We start from the raw sequence: 27,528 nt of genomic DNA, 5'->3' as shown, positions 1-27,528 counted from the left end.
CTACAAATAACACTGCTGCAAATGCAAAATTCACTGGCTGAGGGTTTGGTAGAAGTATTATCAAAGGAAAATAAGAAAAATAAGAAAACAATGACTTTTTAAATTTCTAGAGCAAATTTGTATTGCCACTGAAATTGAGTGAGCTTCTTCTGGAACTGCAAGATGGATATTTTTCTCAAAATTATGATTCTGTCTTAAGTGGCATTGAACAGTTATGTGATTTTATGCTTTAATTTTATACTGGCTTTTTTTTGCATTTGCACTACTTATAGTTTGATTTTAAGTTTGTTTTAGCTGAAGATTTCTATCTGATTTCTGTTAATTTTTGAAAGAATTGCTTGAAAGTTGATCATTGATTGCAATTTTTAATTTTGCTTTTGTTCATTTTAGAAATTGTTCAATGAAATGGAAATTCAGAATGCATTATTCATTCCTTCTGTAAAATATTGTTAAGTACAGCATTGTAAGTGTCTGTCCTAATTATTTACACCTTTCAACATTGCAGTAACAATTGCTCTCCCTGTTACTTTTCACAGCCACCAATGCTGACACATTTGCGCTTTATTTTTTGGGAGAAGGCAGCAATGTGAGTATTGCTCAGCATGTGGGCTTAGAGAACATGGTAATATTTTTGAAGCTAATGGCAGCATTCTTTTCCCATGACAGTATTGATATGGCTGTATGGTAGGAAGCCAGTTTTGCAATTGCTGTTACCTGGCATGAGCTGGAGTAGAGATTTAGAAGTAAATTGAGTCCTAAACCACCTCGGATGCCAGTCATTGTGAATTGTTTAGATACAGTATTAGCCAAACTTCACCTGAATAAATCAATGCTTCTGTATTATTCTATAACTATCTTAATAAATAATTGTGCTAATGTGACTCCTATCTACATAGCATTTCACTGATATCAAGAAGTGCTCGCACATTTTGAGATCTATTTTTTGGATTTGAATGTCACAAAGCTTGATGCTACAAAATCCCTCCACAACAGCCAGGTTGAAATATTGAATTAATGTTATTACTCGTCATTTGGAGTTTTAAGTTACTGCATTATTACACCAATTTTGACATAAAACTTAGCAATATACAGTGCGAGCAAAATAGGGAGTAGTAAAACATAATATTCACACTTAAGGAAATTTTACCTGCAACAACTTTGGTGCCACGTCATACTTGATAACATATTTGACCTTTGGAGCAGCAGTGAGATGCTGAAAGAACACAATCACTAACATTTTATCGTATCAAGTAAGTGAAAGGTCTGAGAATCCAGAGCATACAACGGATCTTTCTCTTGCAGACTATTTCTGCACTTACAAGCACCACACCACAATCCACATCAACATTCCTTCTAAAGAAATCTATTATTACAATTAAAAGTAATTTTGACTACCTACCAGGAAGTGATGTTTCATTGTAATATTTTTAAAATATCCCTTGATAAGAATATATGTTTTGTTTTAAATGTTATTCAAAAGCAGAAACTAAACAAAGCACATTAGTAAGTCTTAATGATGTTCCTTTTCATTAGGCCAAGTAAGAGAATAATACATTGTTATAATTTGATTATTACTGGACTAAAGTGTAGGAATTCTTTAAAACTACACACAGTTTCAGAACTCAATAAAATATTCAATAGTTTAGCTTGTTGATAGCTAAGTGTATTTTACATTAATTGGATCCATGATTAGCACCTATGTCATCAATTTTGTTTCTTAAAAATAATATGATTATTATTGAAAAAGCAAATTTGAGAAATAGCAAATACTGGAAACATCAAAATTCTCAGTGAACACTTTAAAATGTCAGATCAATGAGCTTTTGTCATCAGAGATGTACAAAAACAGTTCAAAGGATCCACCACTGATGGTGAATAGTCATGAAAGCAAGCCTGGAGGACATTTGGCTGTTAAAGTAAAGTGCTGCCACAGCAAAAGCATGAGCAGTTGGTGCAAGCAGTGGATCATATTAAGCAGGATTTAATCCAATCTAATGATTTTTCATAAATTCAAAACAAAGTGTCTTTATATCATAGCTGACTAAAAATTAGATAAATAGCAGTAGTTGACCCAGTGAAATATTTTGTTCTGTGTATAAATACATTTCTAATTTGTATTAATATTTGCATTCCAGTATAATAGAAACAGAAATATTTTCTTTCTATTAAGAGTATTAATTTATGCATTTAAGTAGTAACTTAGTGTATTGTTATTCACAGAGCAAAAAATTGTGGAAAAAAATTATTTTTTTGTGATGAGGTTATCTTGCCCACTATTTGTAAGTAATCCACTAGAAAAGTCACTAAATAGCTTTTCATTGAAGACTATCCACAAGTTACATTGATATATTCTAGTTAATTTCTGATTATTGGAGACAATTAAAAGCAGTTGATGGGATTGATGTGAGGTTTAGCTGATGTTCACAGACTGCTCCACTTTGTTGAATGTCCACACAGAGGGTCCTGAGCAATATTTGAGCATGTTTATATTAAAATCAAAATGGTTTATGAATGGTGCTGACAGTGACAACATACAGGAGGTCAGATCAAGCACAATCCTTTGCTCTACTTATGAAACACTTGCAATGCTGGATTCCTATTTACTTGAGTTTGAATTTTTAATTTTAATCCTGCTGTCTGTGTTTTGTTCTATAAATATTTTGCAATCCATTTTGAATTTCTCACTTGAGTTATATGCAACTTTAGTGTCCACCATGACTTCTAAGAAGATGTGTTTGTAACATCTATTGCATTTTCAGTGCTGTTATCTCTGCAACCATTTCAAAGGTTCTGATGGGTCAATCAAGCAAGCCCCTCTCCCCCAGTAAAAATTCCTTCAGATTTTTGTATTAAAGCTTGAGGATGTTTTTTCTCTGGTGTTTTGAGCAATGATGCCAACATATTCTTTACTACCAATATTAATTTAACTGGCCTATAGATTCTATGTACTTTCTTCCTATTGAGAGTAGGGACAGAATTAACTGTCCCTTGATCTTTTCCAAATATTTGCCTCTGCTATCTTTTCCTTAACTTCTTTGTGTATATTTGAATGTAATCTACTTAAACATGGGTTACTCTTTCCAAGTTTTATCAGTTACCTCCCTACTTTCTATCATAAGTGTTTTAATATTTTTTGATCTCTTCTAATGTCATCAATCTTCGTACTCTCCCAAGTAAATGCATAGATAAATTAATGGTTCAATGTGTATGCCATTTTATTCCCATTATTTTGTTGAAGGGATATTGATGTGGCGAGTTTTCTTAAGTAATCAGAATTCCATAACGCTAATAGAGAAAAGCAGCATGTATATTGATTGAAATAGCAAAGATTAAAAAGGGCACCAAAGCCAGAAACTCATCACATTTAAGAAGTACATAGAATAAGTGCTTATTGTGCCCCAATCTAAAATGCTGTGGCCTCAAAGCTGGGAAGTTCTTCATAGTTTTTACTTGATCTATATGGACATCATGCCATCTTCAGGTCAAAGGTACTTCAATCTTCTACATTCCAAACTGCGTGCAGTATTCCAATTGAGATTTCACCAACTCTTTGTGCAATTACAAAACTTACTTACTTTAAACTCCAAGCTCTTTTTAATTGAATTGTTCCTCTCTGCACCCTTTGGCAACTTGGCTGTTTCTTTAGCATTTTTGTCTTTTTTTTTATGAGGCTGAGTTGCTAGCTTGACGCTCAACCCAGCATGGGTGGAAAGCATGCAAGGAGCCAGCTAGATTCAAACCCAGGACCGCTCATCTCGAAGTCTGGTGTGAATGCCACTACACCACCAGCCAACAATCAAACCCTTTTTACTGAATGACAAAATGTCGTTTGACTTTTTAACTAGTTGACCTGTCTATTGGCATTTTATGTTTCAAAGGTCCAAATTAATGTCAGAGAAATGTATACAACATACATCCTGAAACGCTTTTTCTTCGCAAACATCCATGAAAACAGAGAAGTGCCCCAAAGAATGAACGACAGTTAAACATAAGAACCACAAAGTCCCCCCCGTTCCCCTCCCTTCGGCAATGAGCGACTATTCCCCCCTACCCCCACCAGCAGAAGAAAGCAAGCATCGGCACCATCACCAAGCTTTCAGGCACGAGCAGAGCAATAGCAAAGACTCAGACTTGCCAATTACCCCAAAGACTTCGTGTTTCACCAGCATTCGAAATCCTGCAGGTTCTCTCTCCCTAATAAGAGAGAAGAAGGTGTCTCCATTTTCCCAGCAAGCAGGGAGACATGACAAACAACTCGCTGGTTTAAGATGTTAAAGGTCTGTTACGTCGCTTCTTTCTAGCTCTGTGCCCAAAGATTGCAAAGATCCAATATCTTCGGGCCCACAGCAGTAGATTTTCTGACTCCCCTGACAACCCATGAGTCTCCTGCCATGACACCAACCCTTGCTCCGCCTGTCTCCAGAGCCCTGAGTTCTTAGGCTTCCAAATCCAAGCTGGACTCTCAGGCCGAACCCTTGGTGTGCCGAGCAACAGCCAGACCTGAAACCTGATTGGGGGTCCCATTCCTGCAAAGAACTGAAGTCAGCTTGTAATTCCAGGTCAGGGTCTTCAAAAGAACCCTGAAAGGGAAACAATAACGATATTAAAGATGGAAATAGAGCTGTTTCCGAAGACACAAGCGAAGGAGACGCTGTTTAGCGCCATCTTAACTTCGCTCTGCCTATACTCCGTTCAGGTATTAGCACTCATAGATTCCTCTGTGCTTCAGTCATTTTCAGTCTCTTTCCATTTAGACAATAATCTACCTTTTGTTTATCTTGCATTTCCCAGTATTTTCCCACTCATTCAATCCACTTAAATCCCTTTGCAGAATTACAGTATCCTTATCACAACATGCCCTGCCACCTGTTTTCATAAATTTGATAAATTTGGAAAACTTCCATGTTGTTCGTTCTTCCAGGCTTTTCATGAGAACCAAAAGCTGATGCCGAGAGTACTCCGCTAGTTTCCTCCTTCCAGTATGAAAAGGAGCCATTTCAAATCTTTATTCTCTATGAGACAGCCATTTTTTATTCCATTCTAGTGCACATTCTCTGATACCATGGCTTTTAATTTCTGCGGTAGCCTCACATGTGGCACCTTGTCCTCAATATGCAGATAGATTGGGAAAATCAAGTTGATGCTGAATCCCGAGAGAGAGAATTTGTGGAATGCCTTTAAGATGGTTTTTGGAGCAGCTTCTGGTTGAACCCACTAGGGGATCAGCTGGTCTGGATTCGGTGTCGTGTACTGAACCGGATATGATTAGGGAGCTTAAGATAACGGAACCCTTAGATGACACTGATCATAATATGATAGAATTCACCCTGCAATTTTAGAGGGAGAATTAAAGTCAGATGTATCAGTAATACAGTGGAATAAAGGAATTACAGAGACATGAGAGAGGAGCTGGCCAAAGTTGATTGGAAAGGGACACTAGCAGGGATGACAGCAGAACAGCAGTGGCTGGTGTTTCTGGGAGCAATTTGGAAGGTGCAGGGTAGATACATCCCTAAGAATCAGAACTATTTTAAAAGCAGGATGACACAACTGTTGCTAGCAAGGGAAGTCAAAGCCAGCGTAAAAGCAAAAGAAAGGGCATATAATAGAACAAAATCAGTAGAAAGTTAAGAGGATTGGGATTTTTTTTTAATGAACAGAAGTCGACATAAAGGGTGGAAAGATAAATTATGAAGGTAAGCTAGCCAATAATATCAAAAAAGATACCCACATTTTTTCAGAGACGAGAGTACATATTGGACTGCTGTAAAATGATGCTGGAGAGATAGTAACGGAGGACAAGGAAATGGCAGATGAACTGAATAAGTATTTTTGCTGAAAAGTCTGAAGGTAGATAAGTAACCTGGACCTGATGGACTGCAACCCGGTTTCTAACAGAGGTAGCTAGAGAAATTGTGGAGAAATTAGTAAAGATCTTTCAAGAATCAATGGATTCTGGAAGATTTCTAGAGGACTGGAAAATTGCAAATGTCACTCCACTCTTTGAGAAGGGAGGGAGGCAGAAGAAAGGAAATTATGGGCCAGTTAGCCTGATCTCAATGGTTGGGAAGGTGTTTAAGCTGATTGTTAAGGATGTGCTTTTGGGGTACTTGCAGTGGTTAGCAAGGTTTTCTAAAAGGAAAAACTTGCCTGACAAGTCTGTTGAAATTCTTTGAAGGAATAACAAGCAGGGTAGACAAAGGAGAATTGGTGGATGAAGGCCTTTGACAGAGTGCTGCACATGAGGCTGCTTAACAAGGTAAGAGGCTGGGGTACTACAGGGAAGATACGAGCATGGATATAGCATTGGCTGATTGGCAAGAGGCAAGGAGTGGGAATAAAGGGGTTCTTTTCAGTTTGGCTACTGGTGACTTGTGTTCCATAGATGTCTGTGCTGAAACTGCTTTTTATGTTGCATGTCAATGATTTCGATGATGAAATTGATAGCTTTGTGGCCATGTTTGTGGACAATATAAAGATAGGTGGAATGGCAGGTAGTGTTGAGGAAGCAGAGAAGTTGCAGAAGGACATGGGTTAGAATCAGTAAAGAGGTAGTAGGTGGAATACAGTGACATAAGGTGTATGGTCATGCACTTTAGTAGAAGAAATAAAAGCATAGACACTTATAAATAGGGAGAAAATTTAAAAATCTGAGTTGCAGAGCGATTGGGGAATCCTCTTGCAGGATTACCTAAAGGTTACTCTGCAAGCTGAATCGGTAGTGAGGAAGGTGAATGCAATGTTAGCATTCATTTGAAGAGGACGAAAATATAAAAGCAAAGATGTGATGCTGAGGCTGAATAAGGCAATGGTGTGGTCTTGCTTGGAGTATTGTGTGCAGTTTTGGGCCATTTATTTAAGAAAGGATGGTCTGACATTGGAAAAGTTCAGAGGAGGCTCATGAGAATGATTCCAGGAATGAAAAGGTTATCATATGAGCAGCGATTGAAGGCTCTGGGCCTGTACTCACTGGAATTTAGAAGACTTTTGTAATAATAGCAATTTTAAAGTACAACCATTGAAAATAAGAGTTTCTCCTCTGCTCTTTGCTGCATTGCAAGCTAAAGTTAACAATATTCAAAAACATTCCTTTGATATATCTATGCAGTTATATAGTTTGCAACACCGATTATTTTGATAACTAATGATAAAATTAATGCAAAATTTACCATTTGATAATGATTATGCAATATTCAATTTTATTTGAATCACCTCAGAAAATGAAATTGCATGCCTACATGCAACTAAAGCTAAATGACTTTCAGACTTGAGCTGATCATTTTTTGTTATTGAGATAGAAATGGAATCAGGAGATTTCAGACCTATTTTGAGAGAAAAAAAATACTTTTACTAAGGTTTAGTACAGGAAAATGAAGACTTAGATTTTAAAACCTTTCACAATTTTGGGATGCCTAAATATTTTACAACCAATTAAGAACATTCTTAATCATTAAAGTCTAAGATAAATTGATTTAACTTTCTGTGAAATCCTAATGTCCATTCTGTCAGTTTAAAAACAGATAAAATTCCACATATGGAAAATTATTGAATTATGTTCAACCCACAAAAAACATGGCAAATCCAATACAAACAACTATCTTCTCATTATCCCATTTTCCTTCATCATTAACTGATGATAGTAGTGTTATACCATAACTTATTATTCTGATCAAAGTTGTTCATTTCGAGTTCTATCATATCTGCTTGACTTCAGACCACATTATAGTTTAGTCCTTAAGTTTTGCTTTCCTTTGGGTGTAGTCTGCTTGCATTAGAAGAGTTGTATAATATTGGGTAAAACACAACGTAAGGGATGTTACATTAGTGATAAGATGGTGTAATGGTTCTAAATCAGCTCTCTGTTTAAATAAAGGTAAAGACAAAATGAGGTTCTGAAAAATAAACAATCCTCTCACAAATGACCAATTCTCAGAGAAAAACTGAAATAAAAAGTTTGTTCTTTAATTTTGAGGTAATCAGTAAGGTCTCGTTGTTTTATTTTTCTTTAATTCCAGCAGACACTTTACTTGTTTACTCCAGTCGGATTAAATGATAATCAGCAGCGACTTACTCCTACAGGGCAAGTTGGATATGGCACCACAATAGCATCGTATGTAGCCAAATTCAGAAAAACACTTCTAGTAGAAGATATTGCTGGGGTAAGAATGAATAACATAAATTAGCTGTGCAGTTTTTCAGAACAGATGTTTTTTTTGTGTGTTTGAAATTTCGATGTTGTTAAATCCTTATGTCAGAAATCTCATGATTAACTCAGAGTTACAAAGATAAAAATTTATAAAGATAAAGATTAACATTATTTGTCACTTGTACGTCAAAACATAAAGTGAAATATGTCATTTGCATCAGCGACCAACGCAGTCTGAGGAGGTGCTGGGGACAGGCCACAAATGCTACAATGCTTCTGGCGCCAACATTGAATGCCCATAACTTACCTATATATCTTTGAATTGTGAGGGGAAGCCACAGCACCCAGAGGAAATCCATGTGGTCACAGGGAGAATGTACAAACTCCTTACAGACAAAGGCAGAAATTGAACCCAGCTCACTGGCTAGTAAAGTGTTACGCTGACTGCCACGCTGCTTGCCACCCTGTGTGTCAATATGTTAATGATATCAAACTGAAGGAATGAAATTTCCTGCCAAAGGGTCTCGGCCCGAAACATCAACTATACTCTTTTCCATAGATGCTGCCTGGTCTGCTGAGTTCCTCCAGCATTCTGTGAGTGTTGAATGAAAATCCTGGAATGCATTGAACCAAATGTGTCCAAACAATTTGCAACACAGGTGGGAATCATTCCATGGAAAGTTTTGTTGAAATGTCTGTATAGTGCACATCTTTATACTTTCTGAATGCACTTTTGAACTAGTTGTTAAGGATATTTATTGACTGATATTTTGGAAAATTGTTGTGGATGTTGTGACATGTAGCAGGAATTCTACAGCTTTAACAAGCTTTTCTTCTTGATCAGTCCCTCTGGATTGACGCTGACTCGTTTCCACTCCAGCTTCTGTGGTTGCTAATATTACCAGTTTAGGAACTGCATAAGCCACTGCTGATGGGATGGACAAATGTCCTCTTATTCCACCATTAAAACAGGGCCCTTGTGTTTTCTTGATGCAGAACTTTGAGGGTTTCTACCATCCTGAATGCTTCTTTTTACTTTGGTCATGAGCCAGACATTCCCATAAGGTGGTGGAGATTTTGCATTTCTTCAGGGAGGCTTTGAGCACATCCTTGAATCTTTTCCTGTTTCACTTGGTAGACTTTTTCCACGATAGAGCCTGGAGTGGGCATTCTTGAAATGGGAGATATTGCTTAGAGAAGCTTTGGTGGGTATTGGGAATCTCTTATCTCAGTGAATTTCTGCTGCACCACTACTAGGTTCCTAAATTTCATGCAAGATTCAGGCTGCAAATTAAGCAGCAGTTTATGTGGATGCAGCTTTGCTGTTTCCCTTCACTTTTTAGTTACCATTTTGTTTACTTCTGAAAGGACTTCACTGGCATTAAACATTTTTAGATGCTCTGAGGTCATGCACAGTCTACATGTAACTCTTATTTATTAAACCTTCAATTTCTGACTTTTCTTGTCCATCACCTTTGCACTTTTTATTTGCCTTATTTACTTGCATTTTCATTTCTGTGTTCCATGTGCAGGGAAATCTCACATTTTCTTAGATTATCCTTCATTTGCTAAATCATCGCCCACTCACTCACTTATTTTTGTAGATTGTTTGTATCCTCCTTATAGCTTGTTTTTCCCACTTGTTATTCAGAATTATTTTACTATAATTTACTTACTGCCATCATCTAAGTTATTAATATATTTTCTAATTATTTGAGACTCCACTGCTATCTCTATGGCACCTAACTGACTACCAGCTTGAGTGACCTCAACTCTCTATCATCCAGTCCTCTATCCATGCTAATATTTAACTTCCAAAGCTATGCTCTCTTACTTTGTTCAAGAACTACTTGATTCCTTGTCAGATGACTGGAAGTCTCACTAAAAACATCCAAAAGAACTCTAATCAGTTCTCAAACACAGTGTCTATTGAATGAAGCCATGTTGTCTGTGCTTGATTACATTATGATTTTCTAAATATCCTGCAACCCCTTTCTTAATAATGAATGCTAGCTTCTCCTCCCCACTGACAAATGTAATACAGACTGGTCCTGTTTCACTGTCCTTTGAATTGGAGCAATACCATTGTGACTTTCTAGAATCTTGGGAACTTTGAAAAAACACAAAACATTCAGAATCAGGCTTGTTATCACTAATATATATTGTGAAATTTGTTGTTTTGTGGCAGTGGTACAGTTCAACATAAAAATTGCTATAAATTACAATCATACATAAAAATAAATAGTACAAAAAAAGGAAATTAGAACATAGTGTTTATGGACTGTTCAGAAATTTAATGGTGGAGGGGAAGAAGTTGTTCCTACAATACTGAGTCTGCATCTTCAGCTCCTTACCTCTTCATTGAAGGTGGTAATGAGAAGAGGGCATGTGCTGGGTGATGAGGGTACTTCTAGATGCATGCTGCATTCTTGAGGCATCATCTTTTCATGATGTCCTCAATTGAGGGAAGACTGGTACCCATGATGCAGCTGGCTGAATTTACAACACTCTGCTGCTTTTTCCTTTCCTGTGCATTGATGAATCCTTACCAAATGGTGATGCAACCAGTCAGCATGCTCTCCACAATACAGCCATAGAAATTTGCTGAAGTCCTTGACATACCTAATCTCCCCAAACTCCTTATGAAGTACAGCCACTGTTGTACCTTCTTTGTAATTGCATCAATATGTTGGGTCCAGGATAGATCTACAGAGAGGTTGACACCCAGGAACTTGAAGCTGCTCACCCTTTCCACTGCTGACCTCTCAATGAAAACTGATGTGTGTTCTCCTGATTTCCCCATTCCAATTTCTTGGTCTTACTGACGTTGAGGTGGACATTGCTGTTGTGACACCACTCAGCCAGACAATCTGTCTCACTCCCATGCACCTCCTCGTCACCATCAGAGGTTCTGCCAACAACAGTTTTGTAACAACAGCTGTGCCTAGCCACAAAGTCATGAGTCTAGAAAGCATACAGCAGTGGGCTAGGCACACACATATCCTTGAGGTGTGCTTGTGTTGATTGTCATGAAGGAAATGTTACTGCCAATCTGCATTGTCTGCGGTCATTTAAGTAGTGGGGGTGAGGAGGGGAAAAGGGATCAGCCATGATTGAATGGCAGAAAAGAATGGACCAAATGGTCTACTTCTGCTCCTATGTCTTATGGTCTTCTAATGAGGAAGTCAAGGATTGAGGTACAAAGGTCCAGGCTTTTGAGCTTGTTGATTTGTACTGAGGATATGATGGTGTTAAACGCCAAGCTGTAATCAATAAACAGCAGCCTGATGTAGGTATTGTTGTTGTCCAGGTTAACACAGCCAGTGAGATTGCATCTTCTGTAGGCCTGTTAGGGTAATAAGCAAATTGCAGGGAGTCCAGGTCCTTGCTTAGGCAGGAGTTGGTTTGACCCATGACCAGCCTCTCAAAGCACTTCATCAACGTAGGTCTGAGTGCTACTGGGTGATAGTCATTAAGGCAGCTCGCCCCGCTCTTCTTGGGTGCCAGTATGATTGATTCCCTTTAGAAGCAGGTCCAAATCTCTGACTGCAGCCATGATTTTCTTCAACACTTCAGGCATATGGTTGGCACAAATTTTCAGTGCCTTATCAGGTGCATCATTGATGTCAGCCTCTGAGACAGATGTCGCAGGGTCACAAGTGCTACTGGGATTTGCACAGGTATAGTTTTATTCGCCCTTTCAAAGCTTGCATAAGAGGTATTCAGCTCATTGGGAAGTGAAGCATCACAGCCATTTATAATATTAGGTTTTGCCTTGTATGAAGTAATGACCTGCAAACTGCCTCAGCTAATGTGTACCCAGTTAAATCCCTAACTTCACTTGGAGTTGCTTTCTCACTCTTAAGATAGGTTGTGCCTGGGCTTGCAGAGTTCTAGAGCTGGTTCTGGATGTAGAATTAAACAATCTTGAATCTTGAAATAATTATTCACACTCTCTGCTATTTCCTTCCTTAGGTAGAGCAATTAATATCTAACTTAGCATTTCTTTTTCTTTTAAAATACTCTGTAAAATACTTATTAGTTGTTTTATTTCTTGCTACATGCTCCTCAGTAAATTTGCCTCCATAAGAATCTGGGGAAATTTAACCAGAAGTTACAGTGGACCATCTGTACCTGCAGCAAGAGCTAAAAAATTCAGGCTTGAACAGATAGGTGTTAGGTAACATAGCATCTACAAAATCACCAGGCAAGGATCATCCCTAACAAAAGGGAGTCTGTCATTGGTATTACCATAGATGACTTCCCCCTGCCCCACCCCAGCTCATCAACACCCTGGGGATCATAATTGACTGGTAACTAGATCAGGTACATAACAACCATAACCACGAGCAGTTCAGAGGTTGGATATCTTGCAATTGGTTAATCTTCTGCATCTCAAATGTGTTTTATCATGGTTAAGGCACCTAAACAACTTAATGTGATGGCTCGCCTATATCCTAGATGAATGCAACTCCAATATCTCTGAGAAACTCAATGCCTTCTAGGACAAAGCATTCCATCTGATTAACAAGCTATCAACTACCTAAACATTAATATTCCCCACCACCAGTGCACAGTAGACACAGTGTGAATCATCCACAAAATGCATACAATTATTCCAGTGGCATCCCTTAAGCCCAAAATCTCTACCACTCAGAAATGCAAGGGCTGCTGACATGTGGGGCAACATCACTTACATGTTGCCCTTCAGGTCACAATTTGTTAACATTTGGAAATATATCACTGGGTCTAAGTCTTTGAACTCCTGAATCAAGAGCACTCTGGGATATCTTCACTGGAAGGACTGCAGCAATTCAACCAACACCTTCTGATGAACAGTAAATGCTACCTTTGTCAGTGAGAATAATAAAAGATTACTTCTCTGTGAGAGAACTGTGAAGAGGTACTTGCAAAATTTGTATGAGCCTTCTCTTTTCCTTCCTTTTTAGGACAAAAGATTCCCCAAAGGGACGGGGCTGGAGTCAGCAAGTCCTATCCAATCTGTTCTCTGTTTACCAATAATCACTGCCGGCGATGAGTTAATAGGTGTTTTGGAACTGCATCGATATTTCAGCAAAGATGCCTTTGACATCAACCAACAGAAGGTTGGTTCCAGCTGTAGATTATGAATTCAAAGCTTGGTTCTCTTTCTGAAACTTGAACATATTGTCCAGTTAGCACTTTCATCTAATCTTTTTGAATCTCAGTAGCCCAAGAATACTTGGGGATGTATTCTGTGCTGTGAATCTTAAAAATAAACACTGACAGTTGATTATTATGCCAGTTCATCACAGCAGGAGAATGTAAAACTTATTGTGGTGAGATGCTAACCCATTCGTAACAGAAAATTTGTTTGTAAACCGAGGGGTTTGACCTCAGTAGATATTGTTTATTATAAATTGAAATCACTACTATTGATGGCATCCCTAGGTTTGGAAGGCAACAATTCTAGTGGGTCTCTGTATCTAATTATTGAATAGTATTGATAGACTTATAGTTACATGGAATCAGCTTGGTCTCAGAGATCAAATGGCCTTGGCAATGCATGTTAAAAGTGAATATATGAAAAATGAGCACTTACTGGGGAAATGTTAAGCTGACCATCCCAAAATGGAGACACTGCCTTCAGAACAAGGGAATGAAAATTGGAGGAGTGAACAGAAATGTTCTCCACATTTAGTTTGACAATACTGGTTGAACTTATTTCATGCTCTTTGCTCCAGGTTGCCACTGCAAATTTAGCGTGGGCTTTGGTGGCAATACATCAAATCCAGGTAAGCTTTTGCTATTTCCTGATTTTGTATCAAATCTTCAGCAATGAAAATATAAACGTATAAATGCAGCAATTCCTAAAACAGATGGTTTGAAGTAATACAATGTAATGACCATATAACAATTACAGCACGGAAACAGGCCATCTTGGCCCTTCTAGTCCATGCTGAAACGCTTACTCTCACCTAGTCCCACCGACCTGCACTCAGCCCATAACTCTCCATTCCTTTCCTGTCCATATACCTATCCAATTTTACTTTAAATGACAATACCGAACCTGCCTCTACCACTTCTACTGGAAGCTCGTTCCACACAGCTGCCACTATCTGAGTAAAGAAAATCCCCTTGTGTTACCCCTAAACTTTTGCCCCCTAACTCTCAACTCATGTCCTCTTGTTTGAATCTCCCCTACTCTCAATGGAAAAAGCCTATCCACGTTCCCCCTCATAATTTTAAATACCCCTATCAAGTCCTCCCTCAACCTTCTATGCTCCAAAAGATAAAGACCTAACTTGTTCAACCTTTCTCTGTAACTTAGGTGCTGAAACCCAGGTAACATTCTAGTAAATCTTCTCTGTACTCTCTCTATTTTGTTGCCATCTTTCCTATAATTTGGTGACCAGAACTGTACACAATACTCCAAATTCAGCCTTACCAATGCCTTGTACAATTTTAACATTACATCCCAACTCCTATACTCAATGCTCTGAGTTATAAAGGCCAGCATTCCAAAAGCTTTCTTCACCACCCTATCCACATGAGATTCCACCTTCAGGGAACTATGCACTATTATTCCTAGAACACTCTGTTCTGCTGCATTCTTCAATGTCCTACTATTTACCATGTATGTCCTATTTTGATTATTCCTACCAAAATGTAGCACCTCACACTTATCAGCATTAAACTCCATCTGCCATCTTTCAGCCCACTTTTCTAACTGGCCTAAATCTCTCTGCAAGCTTTGAAAACCTACTTCATTATCTACAACGCCACCTATCTTAGTATCATTTGCATACTCACTAATCCAATTTAACACCACATCATCCAGATCATTAATGTATATGACAATCAACATTGGACCCAATACAGATCCCTGAGGCACACCACTAGTCACTGGCCTCCAACCTGACAAACAGTTATCCACCACTACTCTCTGGCATCTCCCATCCAGCCACTGTTGAATCCATTTTACTACTTTAATATTAATACCTAACGATTGAAACTTCCTAACTAACCTTCTGTACGGAACATTGTCAAAGGCCTTACTGAAGTCCATATAGACAACATCCACTGCTTTACCCTTGTCAACTTTCGTAGTAACCTCTTCAAAAAAATTCAGTAAGATTTGTCAAACATGACCTTCCATGCACAAATCCATGTTGACTGTTCCTAATCATACCCTGTCTACCCAGATAATTATATATACCATCTCTAAGAATACTTTCCATTAACTTACCCACCACTGACATCAAACTTACAGGCCTATAATTGCTAGGTTTACTCTTAGAACCCTTTTTAAACAATGGAACAATATGAGCAATACACCAATCCTCCGGCACCATCCCTGTTTCTAATGACATTTGAAATATTTCTGTCAGAGCCCCCGCTATTTCTACACTAACTTCCCTCAAGGTCTGAGGGAATATCCTGTCAGGAACTGGAGATTTATCCACTTTTACATTCCTTAAGAGTGCCAGTACTTCCTCCTCTTTAATCATCATAGTTTCCATAACTTTCCTACTTGTTTTCCTGACCTTACACAATTCAATATCCTTCTCCTTAGTGAATACCAAAGAAAAGAAATTGTTCAATTACTTTTGCAGAGAGTGAAGGGTGATATAATTTTTTGGTTACACACTTGGAATAATGTTTAATCAATGGTCTTGCATTCTAAGGTAAACTACTCAGAACATTCATTTTCATGTATAAAAGTGTATTTTTTCTAATTTTATTCCATGTCTCATAAATCATAATTCTTCGCTCATTTGACTACACCCAAATTAAATTGGTTACACAACTGCTTTGCATAACACCAATAGCTACCTTCAACTCTTTCAATTGCTTCTGTTGCTTGGCCCAAAATGATTCCATGCAAAATCAGCAAGCTCTACCCCAGTTTGCCTGGCTGGTATTGAACAAGAACCTGACCGTTGCTGTGCAAGCAGATGCGTATATATGTTGATAAACTTATTCTCGTTCAGCCTATGGTATGAACTCAGATTTATTCAAGAAAAGGAGGAAGCTGTTAGCTCCTTGAGCCTGTTAATAGTCCTTCAATAGCTCTAAATTTCAATTATAAGATGAACAGTTTGATCTTGCATTAATTTGCAGAAAGCTTCAAACTTTTAGCAAGTTTTAAATGTAGGAGAATTCATTCCTAAAATGACCTTGTCATTACATCTTGTTCCACCAGTTCCTTCTGTTCTTCCACTGTTTCTAATTTTTATTGTATTTGAAATACTCCACCCTGTTGTTCGTTTGTTACGTGCCCTGGGCATGGGCGATCGTGGGCTTTCCTTGACCATGACCTGGGCAATCATGGTCTTTCCATGACTATGATTAATGGTAAATTTTTCTGAAGAAGTGGTTTGCCTTTGCTGCCTTCTGAGCAGTGTCTTTACAAGATGGGTGACCCCTGGCTTTTATCAATACTCTTCAGAGATTGTCTGCCTGGCATCAATGGTCGCATAACTAGAACCTGTGATATGCACCAGCTGCTCATACAACCATCCACCACCTGCTCCCATGGCTTCAGGTGACCCTGATCGGGGGGCTAAACAGGTGCTGCACCTTGCCCAAGGGTGACCTGCAGGCCAGAGGAGGGAAGGAATGTCTTACACCTCCTTTGATGGAGACACATCTCCATGCTGCCACCCCTCTCCATTCTATGTAGAGTTCATAGTTGTTGACCTTGTATTTACTTCAATTGAAATATATTTGCCAATGTTTTATCAATGTGATTCATCATTATATTTAAATCTACAATATTTACGATGCTTCTTAGCTTTCTTTCTGATACAAAATGGAGTCTAGCTTTCTCTTCCATTACCTGATTCATCACATACAATGAATAGTTGAGAGCCTAATAGAGATTGCTGTGAGACAACGCTTACTTCAGATGGTCTGAATGACTTTACCAGAAGCTTTCTGGAAATCCATATTAATCTGAATAGACATTTCTGTGTCTTCTACTTCAATTATTTGAAAGAATCCAGAGAGGTTTGCAAGCCATGAATTAGCCTTCTCAGCTTTTTCAAGTAGCTAAGTGACATGAACAATTTTCCAAAGTGTAGCAGCAGTTTCTCCCACTCATCTTCTGTCATTTTACCTGTGTCACATCATGTTGTAGTCAGCATTACCAAAATCAAGAATTTTTGTAGCTACTTTGTATTTTCTGCTTTCAAACAAACATGGAAATTAATCATATGAATAAATGTCCACTACTAATCTCTATTTTAATTCATTTTACCATTAAAGGCAAAAATCATATTTTTGTTTAATTCATTTTGTTGCATATTCCCAATTTTCTTGGATAGGACTTTTTTCCACTCACTTTGTGGCAAGTGTGATTGAGCTTCATTTAAGATTTGGGGTGGGTTGGAGTGTTAAGAATAGTTATGGTCAGACGGGTTAGGTTCTAGTGGTGGGGACCCGAAGTATGTTAGTAGTGCAGAAACACTGCCTGTGTTTGACCAGTCTCCCACTTGTTGCTGCCGGCAGAAGGTGCATAAGTCTTAGGTCTCACACAACAAAGTTCGATTGCCTTGGCAGCTTGTGGCTGTGGACTAATTTTTAGGGACTTTGCAGTTTAACGTTTAAGGTCCTTCCTAAGCACTGAACGCGCTTCACGACTGTGGACTCACTTTTGAGTATTCTGCAGTTCATATTTTGTTTGCTCTTCTTTTGCTACTTGAACAACTTGATCGAGATGCTTCAGTGTGGAATTGGCTCTGTGTGCTGTGGTCTGTAGCCGCTGACACAGCACTGAACAAACTGACCTGGTAGCTGTGGCTCCTGGACAGTTTCAGGGACTCTGTGGTTTGATGTTTAATGTTCTGTGTGTTATTTACTCGCTCTTTGCTGTTAGTTTTTTTGTTTTGTGCGTTGGGTGTTTGATGTCCTTTGTTGTGTGGGGCTGTTCTTTAAACAGGTTCCATGGTTTCCTTTGTTTCGTGGCTGCCTGTGGGATGACAAATCTCAGGGTTGTATACTGTATATGTACTTTGATCTTTATTAACTAAGTGCAAACTTTCTGCAATTACACAATGAAATCAGAAAATGAACCTTTTGTAGTGGTACCCTATACTGTAGAGGGTGCGTATTTGCAGTCCCGTCCCGCGCGCGTGCTTTCCCCCTTGCTGGTGAAGCAGACTTGACGCCCTTTTTGGGACCGGCCTCAATGCTGGCGCGCGCCAATTTGTGAGCCGGTTCGAGTACACTGGGAAGTGGGTCGCCACATAACCCCCCCCCAGAACTGGCGATACACCCCCCAATGTCCACAGTCTGGGCAGGACTCTGTTTGAGAGGTCTGCCTCTGCGCCGTGGTGCCAGAATCTCGACCGGCTGTGCCACATCCACATGGGCCGGTTTGAGTCGGTTCACCGTGAAAACCTCCTCCCTCCCCCCAATGTCCAGCACGAATGTGGACCTGTTGTTTCTGATCACCATAAATGGCCCATCGTAGGGCCGTTGCAGCAGTGGCCGATGCCCGCCCCGTCATACAAAAACAAACTTACAGTTTAGCAGGTCTTTGGGTACGCAGGTCGGGTTCTGCCCATGCTGCGAAGTTGGTATGGGGGCCAGGTTACCAAGCCTCTCGCATAGTCTGCCCAGGACTGCTGTGGTTCTTCCTCTTGCCCCCTTGGGACTGGTATGAACTCCCCTGGGACGACCAGGGGTGCGCCGTACACCGTACGCCAACTCGGCCAACAAGGTGTGTAAATCTTCTTTGGGTGCCGTGCAGGTTTGCTGCAAATTCCTGAATGTGTGGCACAGCGTAGCAGTCCGGTGTTGTAGCCTCGTTCAGCCTGCGGTAGTCGCCGCATGGTCTCCAGCCCCCTGTTGCTTTGGACACCATGTGCAGGGGGGAGGCCCATGGGCTGTCGGACCGCCGTATGATCCCCAATTCCTCCATCCTCTTGAACTCCTCCTTCACCAGTCGGAGCTTGTCCGGGGGAAGCCTTCGAGCATGGGTGTGGAGGGGTGGTCCCTGTGTCGGGATGTGGTGCTGAACCCTGTGTCTGGGCATGGCTGCCATGAACTGCGGTGCCAGAACCGATGGGAAATCCGCTAGGACTCTGTTGAAGTCGTTGTCGGACAGTGTGATGGAGTCTAAGTGTGGGGCCGGCAACTGGGCTTCACCCAGGGAGAACATTTGAAAGGTCTCGGCGTGGACCAGCCTCTTCCCTTGCAGGTCGACCAGTAGGCTGTGAGCCCGCAAAAAATCCACGTCCAGGAGCGGTTGGGCTACAACAGCCAGTGTGAAGTCCCACGTGAACTGGCTGGAGCCGAACTGTAGCCGCACCGTACGGGTGCCATAGGTCCTTACTGTGCTGCCGTTCGTGGCCCTCAGGGTGGGATCTGGTGCCCTGTTGCAGGTGTCGTAACTCGTTGGAGGTAAGATGCTGATCTCAGCTCGGTGTTGACCAAAAAGCGGCGTCCCGACCGCTTGTCCCACACATACAGGAGGCTATCCCGATGGCCAGTCGCCATAGCCATCAGCGGCGGCTGGCTCTGGCGTTTCCCGGGAACGTGCAGGGTGGGCTATTGATGGTAGAAGCACCATTGTTCATTGGTCTCCTCACCCCTGCCTCTGGGGTTAGCGGGCTCTGCAGACGGGCCTGGTCTGGTTTGCTGCCGGGAGCGTGGCCTGGTGATCTGTGTGATGGACGCCCCACTCTCCTTCTTGGCTTTTCACAGCAAGTCCACCCAGGCTGCCACCTTCTGGGGGGGGGGGGGGTCACTGAAATCCGCGTCGGACAGCAGCAGGCGAATGCCTGCTCAAACATGAGGCAGGGCTTGTGACCTCTGGCCAGGGAGAGTATCTCATTCATCAAAGCCGATGGTGGCCTGTCTCCCAAACCATCCAGGTGCAGTAAGCAGGCAGCTCGCTCGCACCGTGAGAGTCCGAAAGTGCTTATGAGCGGGCTTTGAATTCCGTGTACTTGCCGTCCACTGGGGGAGACTGTATGAACTCCTCAACCTGGGCTGCTGTTTCTTGGTCGAGGGAGCTCACTACGTTGTAGTAAAGTGTGTCCTCCGAGGTTATCTGCTGAATGTGGAATTGGGCTTCTGCTTGCTGGAACCATAGGTGAGGTCGCAGCGTCCAGAAGCTTGGCAGTTTTAACGAAACTGCATGAACAGATGCGGCGTCGTTCATCTTCGGCCCAAATATCGTTTGGGCCGTCAGGGTCACCAATTGTAGCGGTGTGCTACACGCAGCGCTGAAATAACGACACATAGTCGATGAGCTGCAGTTGCAAAAAAGGTTTATTCAAACTTCGCGGCCTTGCTTTAAAGCCTTCCTGATCCCGCCCCCCCAGGTGGGAATACCGTAGGGGGGGTGTATTCACAGTCCCGTCCCGCGCGTGAGCTTTTCCCCTTGCTGGTGAAGCAAACATGGTGCCCTTTTTGGGGCCGGCCTCAATGCCAGGGCGCGCCGTTCAAGTGTGCTGGGAAGTGGGTCGCCACACTTTGCCCGTTAAGATCTGGCACTGGTTTAACAATTCCATTTTAATGAAAAGAAATTACTCCAAAAAAAGGAAGTTATGTGCAGGTAATCTACACTTCTTATTTTTATTTAAAATGCATTAAATTGTTTTTTTGTGTGTTCAAATCCTTTCCAATTTTTCAATAGTATATATAAATTTTAGTTGCTTTTGAATGTGAGTGACGTTTACATTCAAGCTGTTTGATAGCACTTTCGGTCTATTCAGTCTAGAGACAAAACTTCAAAGCTTGTCAAAACAGTTCTTTGAAATTTACAATCAAGAAGATCTCGTGCTGACAAGGGCCTTGTGATCAAGTGGGCTGGGGCTTGCTTCAAGGACCAAGTTGCCACTGGAAGATTTGGCCAATGCTGCATTCCATGAAGATATAGGTAACCAGAGGTCATGGTATCACCATTCCAAGGGAAATTTGGGCCTACAGGCTCTATTTCCTGTCAAGATGATAACAGGAATATAACATTTGTGTTTGAGATCAGTTGTTTGGACTAAATTCTCCTCACTTTATACTGTTATAATTCCCCTACATTTGCCATTAACTCCAGAGGCAATGTAATTTTTAGCTGTATTGCAGCCTGTCCAGGCTGTCCTTCATTTTTACTTGTGAGTCCGGCAGCATAAGAACAGCTGCAGCATCTGACAGCTGGGTAACATTCTGTGTTGTCACAATCCCCTGCCTGGCATATCCTGTATTCCATTAAGTTGAATAACCAGCTCAGAGTTGCTGAGGAGGATGAAAGTGTCTGTTGAACGCAGTACAAGGCTGAAAAAGAGTTGCTAACATGGTGAAGTACTAACACAGGACTATATTAATGCTAAAAAAGTGAAAGCAGTGTGCTGCAGACAGTGTTAACCTGATTGATAGAAGGAGACAATTGGTTCATCATCACTGTTAAAAGTTATACAATTAATCTGGCTTCCCTTCACTACTTGCATTCTCTTCTTACTTTTTGTGTTTATATACTATTCTCTTAAACAAGTTGTTGTTAAATGTACTTCTTCCATCATATACTTCCTTCATTTAATCATCTCTTGGTATCTTTTTTTCCTCAGTTACTTTATATTTGCCTCTGGTTATTCACATAACTGCTCTAAAAAACAAACCCTGTACAAACTCCTTTCCTATTTGCTTTCTATTATGCATCAGTTAAAAATTGGTGAGAATCAAAGGGGATATGTCAAATCTCTTTAACCTACAAAAAAAAGTAGAGGCTGTGATGAGATTTCTCTGATGAGGCTTCTACGTCATTGGGCCAGGATAGTCTACTGGTGATGTTTTCTCTCAGGGACAAGAAGCTGAACCGCAGCTCTGGTGTAAACAGAAGCATATACGTAAAAATTTAAACTGGCTCTTTCAGAACAAGTGAGAGCCCAGCTTCAAACGAATGCACAGATCTCAGGAAACTTGGGAGCAGCAAAACAGAGCCATGGTCAGTCAGAGCCAGCAAATAAATGTATCTGCAATTACTTCAAATAAGCAAAAGATACAAACCCCATTTCCAGAAAAGTTGGGATATTTTCCAAAATGCAATAAAAACAAAAATCTGTGATATGTTAATTCACGTGAACCTTTATTTAACTGACAAAAGTGCAAAGAAAAGATTTTCAATAGTTTTACTGACCAACTTAATTGTATTTTGTAAATATACACAAATTTAGAATTTGTTGGCTGCAACACACTCAACAAAAGTTGGAACAGAGTTAAAATAAGATTGAAAAGTACACAGAATATTCAAGTAACACCGGTTTGGAAGACTCCACATTAAGCAGGCTAATTGGTAGCAGGTGAGGTATCATGACTGGGTATAAAAGTAGCGTCCATCAAAGGCTCAGTCTTTGCAAGCAAGGATGGGTCGTGGCTCACCCCTTTGTGCCAAAATTCGTGAGAGAATTGTTAGTCAGTTCAAAAGGAACATTTCCCAATGCAAGATTGCAGAGAATTTAAGTCTTTCAACATCTACAGTACATAATATTGTGAAAAGATTCAGAGAATTCAGAGACATCTCAGTGCGTAAAGGGCAAGGTCGGAAACCACTGTTGAATGCACGTGATCTTCGAGCCCTCAGGCAGCACTGCCGAAGAAGCCATCATCTTACTGTGACAATTATAGCCTTCTGGGCCTGGGAGTACATCGGAAAACCATTGTCACTTAATACAGGCCATCGCTGCATCCAGAAATGCAACTTGAAACTGTATTACACAAGGAGGAAGCCATACATCAACTCTATGCAGAAATGCTGGTGAGTTTTCCGGGCCTGAGCTCATCTCAGATGGACCGAAAGACTGTGGAACCGTGTGCTGTGGTCAGATGAGTCCACATTTCAGCTAGTATTCGAAAAAAAACGGGTGTCGACTTCTCTGTGCCAAAGATGAAAACGACCATCCTGATTGTTATCAGCGAAAGGTGCAAAAGCCAGCATCTGTGATGGTATGGGGGTGCATCAGTGCCCACGGCATGGGTGAGTTTCATGTATGTGAAGGTACCATTGACTCTGAGGCGTGTATTAGGATTTTAGAGAGACGTATGTTGCCATCAAGGCGACGTCTCTTCCCGGGACGTCCATGCTTATTTCAGCAGGACAATACCAGACCACATTCTGCACGGGCTACAACAGCATGGCTTTGTAGACACAGAGTACGTGTGCTTGACTGGCCTGCTGCCAGTCCAGATCTATCTCCTATTGAAAATGTATGGCACATCATGAAGAAGAGAATGAGACAACGGAGACCACGGACTGTTGAGCAGCTGAAGTCTTATATCAAGCAAGAATGGACAAAATTTCCAATTGCAAATCTACTACAATTAGTACCCTCAGTTCCAAAACGATTAAAAAGTGTTATTAAAAGGAAAGGTGATATAACACAATGGTAAACATGCCTCTGTCCCAACTTTTGTTGAGTGTGTTGCAGCCATCAAATTCTAAATTTGTGTATATTTTCAAAATACAATTAAGATGGTCAGTAAAACTATTGAAAATCTTTTCTTTGTACTTTTGTCAGTTAAATAAAAGTTCACGTGAATTATCATATCACGGATTTTTGTTTTTATTGCATTTTGGAAAATATCCCAACTTTTCTGGAAACAGAGTTTGTATTTATAAGGTTAATTTTCTATCCCTTTAAAATTATAGAGTTGTACAGTATAGAAACAGGCCCTTCAGCCCACTGTTTATATAACAACCAATTGCCTGCATTAATTCCATATCCCTCTGTGCTTGCTTATTCAAACATCAGTCCAGATTAGTCTTACTTTTTTTTACTTGTTCTACCTCCACCACTCCTTTGGTAGCTTATTTCAGATGCCACCTACTCTTTGTGTGTAACATTTATCCTTCAGATAGCCTTTGACTCTCACTTTAAGCCTATGTCTTCTAGTTGTAAACAGACACACCATTGTGAAAGAGACACCGGCCATCTAGCTGAAGTCTTTCAAGTGAAGCACTATATTATGTGAGCACATACCAATATTCCATTATTGTCCCTGGGTCAGAATCCAAGAATATGCATTGTAGAAGCACCCTCTCCAGATGGACTGCAGTGCTGCAAACTAAACCCGTCCACCACAGCCTTTTCTGAGTCAACTAAGGATGTGCAAGAAATGTGGCCTTTGTGCTGTTACACCCAAGTCATGTGAATTAACCAAAAAAAATCTCGCATCAATGCACACTCTCACGAAATGCAGACATACAAAGTTCACTGATTACCTGCATATAAGCATTCTCTTTTGCATGCATACATACAATCACTGCCAAAGGAAACACTCAGATCTAAATGTATTGAGGAAAAAAGTCTTTTAAATGTTACCCTAATGTGTAGTCTTATTTTTCAGGTGTCAAAAGGTCTTGCCAAACAAACTGAATTGAACGATTTTCTACTGGATGTTTCCAAGTAGGTGATTAATGTCTTTATTATGAAAAATTAATTTTTAGTAGATAATGTTTACAATCTCTGCAATTCATTATATTATGAAGCATAAAAAATCTGAATTAGGATACCTTAGATCAAAGTGTGTTAATGAAATTATGATTTCAGTTAGACATTAAGGTGCAAAGCTAAAGCAAGGCAGGCTGAGAGGTCAAGAACCTATCGTACCATAGCAAGGGACCATTAAATAGTCTTATAACAATGGGATATAAGCTGTCTTTGCACCTGGTGGTATGTGCTCTTGTATCTTCTGCCTGATTGGGGGTGGGGGGGTGGGTGAGAAGAGAGAATATTGGGGCCTTTATGTTGTCTGATATATTGAGGCAGTGAGAAGTGTAGACAAGGCCCAAAGAAGAGAGGCTGGTTTCTGTGATCTGCTGAGCTGTATCCACAACTCTCTGCAGTTCTTGCAGTCTGAGGCAGAGCAGATGCTATAGCAAGCTGTGATGGTGGGCCAGAAGGCCTCTTCCTGTGCTGTGCTGTTCTATATTCTAAGTAGGAATCTCGTATGTTAAAACACCTAGTTTTCAGTTGTAGAACTGGTTTGGTGCTTGCTAAGTAGACTTTGCTCAAAAGCAGGAACAGGTTAATCCAAAATAAATGTAAATCACTGAGTAGTGTAAATAACTTACTATTCGCTTTTTTCTCCCCCATACAGAACCTACTTTGATAATATATTGGCAATAGATTCACTACTTGAACACATTATGGTGAGTACTTATCTATGCAGCTGGAAGAATCTAGATTTTAGCAGTGGTGTTTAACTGAAAGAAGTTGAAATGGAAGTATGATTTGCCCTTTTTTAATATTAACTTGCTTTCCTTTCAGAATGAAAGACAAGCATTTGGCACTGTTCCTGTCGCATTTGCTCATGCCATCCATTCATGATTGTATTGCATATCCATTTACTTAAATGTATAAAGATGTTGTTTAGAGATGGACACAAGATTGAAAAATTAATGTCAACTATGGAAAATCAGTGCCAGTTGTAAGTTATAGTAGAAGAAATGGAAGGGGTTGCATTTTTAAAGAAGTCTATGCTAAATATTAGTGCTTATTGAAATGTAAATGTTCAGGAACAGAGTGTTGTCTGGACATTTTGTAATTCGTAACAGCGTGATGTATTTGAAGATCATTAAAACAGTTAAACTCCTTTACTGTGAAATATTTGAAGATAGTGAAACTCCTTAACTGTGATGTTATCTTTGCTTAAATTCTTAAGAAACAAACGGATTCAGTGTTTAAATGACCATAAACCTAGTTTAGTTAAGAATGCAACTGTAAGACTACTTGCAATAAGGCAGAGGGAAGATTTTGTGTTGCTAATAATACAATAAGCCAAGGTATACTTGTAATCTTCTGATATTATGAATGTTTTAAGCTGATTGGGGAGCTGCCAGTTCCTGCTGATTGTCGCCCGTGGAGCTTTCCCTTTGTTGTTGCATGTCCCTTACTACAGCCTTTAAGTAGGAAACTGATTGGTGAGGTCCAACTTCGTGTGACCCCTGCAATCCTGCTCTGCCCTCCAGATTCTCTCTCCACACAATGGGTTACCTTACTGTCAGAATAATTATTTTAGCTTGAATGTTTGTGAACGGACAGCATAGAAAGCTGGGCTTCCTTGGCACAGGCGAGTCCCAGGGTTCTGCACAGTTATGTAGATGTAAATTAGCATTCTAGATGATCATCTATGTAGATAAAAGATCTAGTCCAATTCAAAATATATTGATTGTCAATACATCCAGTTGATTTTACATTTATGCTTGTGATATAAATGTCAATAAATCTAGAACAATAGTTGTTGCAACAGCTTGATGATAAAGAAACATGATAATTATATTAAATGCCAATACCTATTTTAATATACTTAATTTTGCATATCTATATAACTAAATTATATAAACAAATTTGAAATCTGCAGGAAAGAGTGTGGAGGTCATATGAGAACACTATATATAAAGCTTCAGTGGGGCTGTAGCAAAGAGTACTGCATATGGCAGTGGTTGTCACTCCACAGAAAGGGCAGATGAGATTAATGAGGATATTCCCAGGGCTGGGAAATTGTAATTAAGTGGAGAGATTTACTAGTCTGAAGCTGATTTCACTGTAATAAAGGCAAATTGAGGGGGATTTAATGTGAATTTTGAGAAACCAAGATGCAGCGAATCTTAATTGAAACACACTGACTTAAAGTAATAGTTTTTTATTACTAATTTTTTATTGCAACACCAACAAATTATATTCAATACAACCAATTGCCGATTACATTTTGACTGTTTAACCTAGCCACCACCCAACCTTCTTTACCATCCCCCCTCTACCCCTCTCCCCTCCACCAACCAACTGAATAGTAGTGCATACACAGACAAAGAATTCCTATTTTAACAAAAGATCTTTTAAGTTTGATATCAGATTTGTCCACATTAAGGTTGTGTTTGGTCGTACATCATTCACTCTTGCTGATGAAAGTTCCAAGTAAGAAATGTCCAAAAAGCTCTGAAGCCAGTGAGTATATGAACTAACATGGGGAGGTTTCCAACGCTGGACTACAATCTTCTTAGCTGTAGTCAGGCCTGCCTGCCAGACTTTGTTTGTTTTATCTGTAAGGGAAAGGTGGGAACCATCATTTAGAAGATGTACAGTGGCGTCCATTGGTAATTGTACCCCTGTTAGTTCTGTAAGAGTACTGATAACCTTCCCCCATAAACCAAAACCCCTGGACATTCCCATACAACATGTATAAAAGAGCCAACGGTTCCGTGGGGACAAAATGAGCAATATGGGTCAGGAACCAGTCCCATTTGATGTCTAATTCTCGGTGTTAAATATTCTCTAAGACAAAATTTCAAGTGTATATACAGATGATTTGGGTTTTTCGAAGCACCGGCAGCATTATCCCAAATCGCATTCCAGTCTAAGTCTTGTCCCAATTCAGATATGTCCCTATCCCAGGCTTTCATT

The 27,528-nt window shown here is 40.1% G+C and overlaps 1 protein-coding gene across 4 annotated transcripts in view; it reads left to right on the top strand.

Annotated features, from left to right (window-relative positions):
• Positions 1-27,528, top strand: part of pde10a (phosphodiesterase 10A) — a 204,907-nt gene that overhangs the window by 78,174 nt on the left and 99,205 nt on the right. For 2 of the 4 annotated variants that reach the window (XM_059986039.1, XM_059986040.1), the window contains exons 6-11: positions 537-586; positions 8,016-8,159; positions 13,096-13,251; positions 13,870-13,920; positions 24,473-24,531; positions 25,226-25,277. In XM_059986039.1, the coding sequence (XP_059842022.1) occupies positions 537-586; positions 8,016-8,159; positions 13,096-13,251; positions 13,870-13,920; positions 24,473-24,531; positions 25,226-25,277 (512 nt within the window). The remainder of the gene's footprint in view (positions 1-536; positions 587-8,015; positions 8,160-13,095; positions 13,252-13,869; positions 13,921-24,472; positions 24,532-25,225; positions 25,278-27,528) is intronic. The other 2 variants (XM_059986042.1, XM_059986041.1) reach the window with 1 other exon arrangement.

The sequence above is a fragment of the Hypanus sabinus genome, chromosome 12 (genome assembly GCF_030144855.1).
Source record: "Hypanus sabinus isolate sHypSab1 chromosome 12, sHypSab1.hap1, whole genome shotgun sequence".
Lineage (NCBI taxonomy): Eukaryota > Metazoa > Chordata > Chondrichthyes > Myliobatiformes > Dasyatidae > Hypanus > Hypanus sabinus.
Note: the sequence above shows the minus strand (reverse complement) of the source record. Positions and strands in the feature narration are given on the sequence as shown.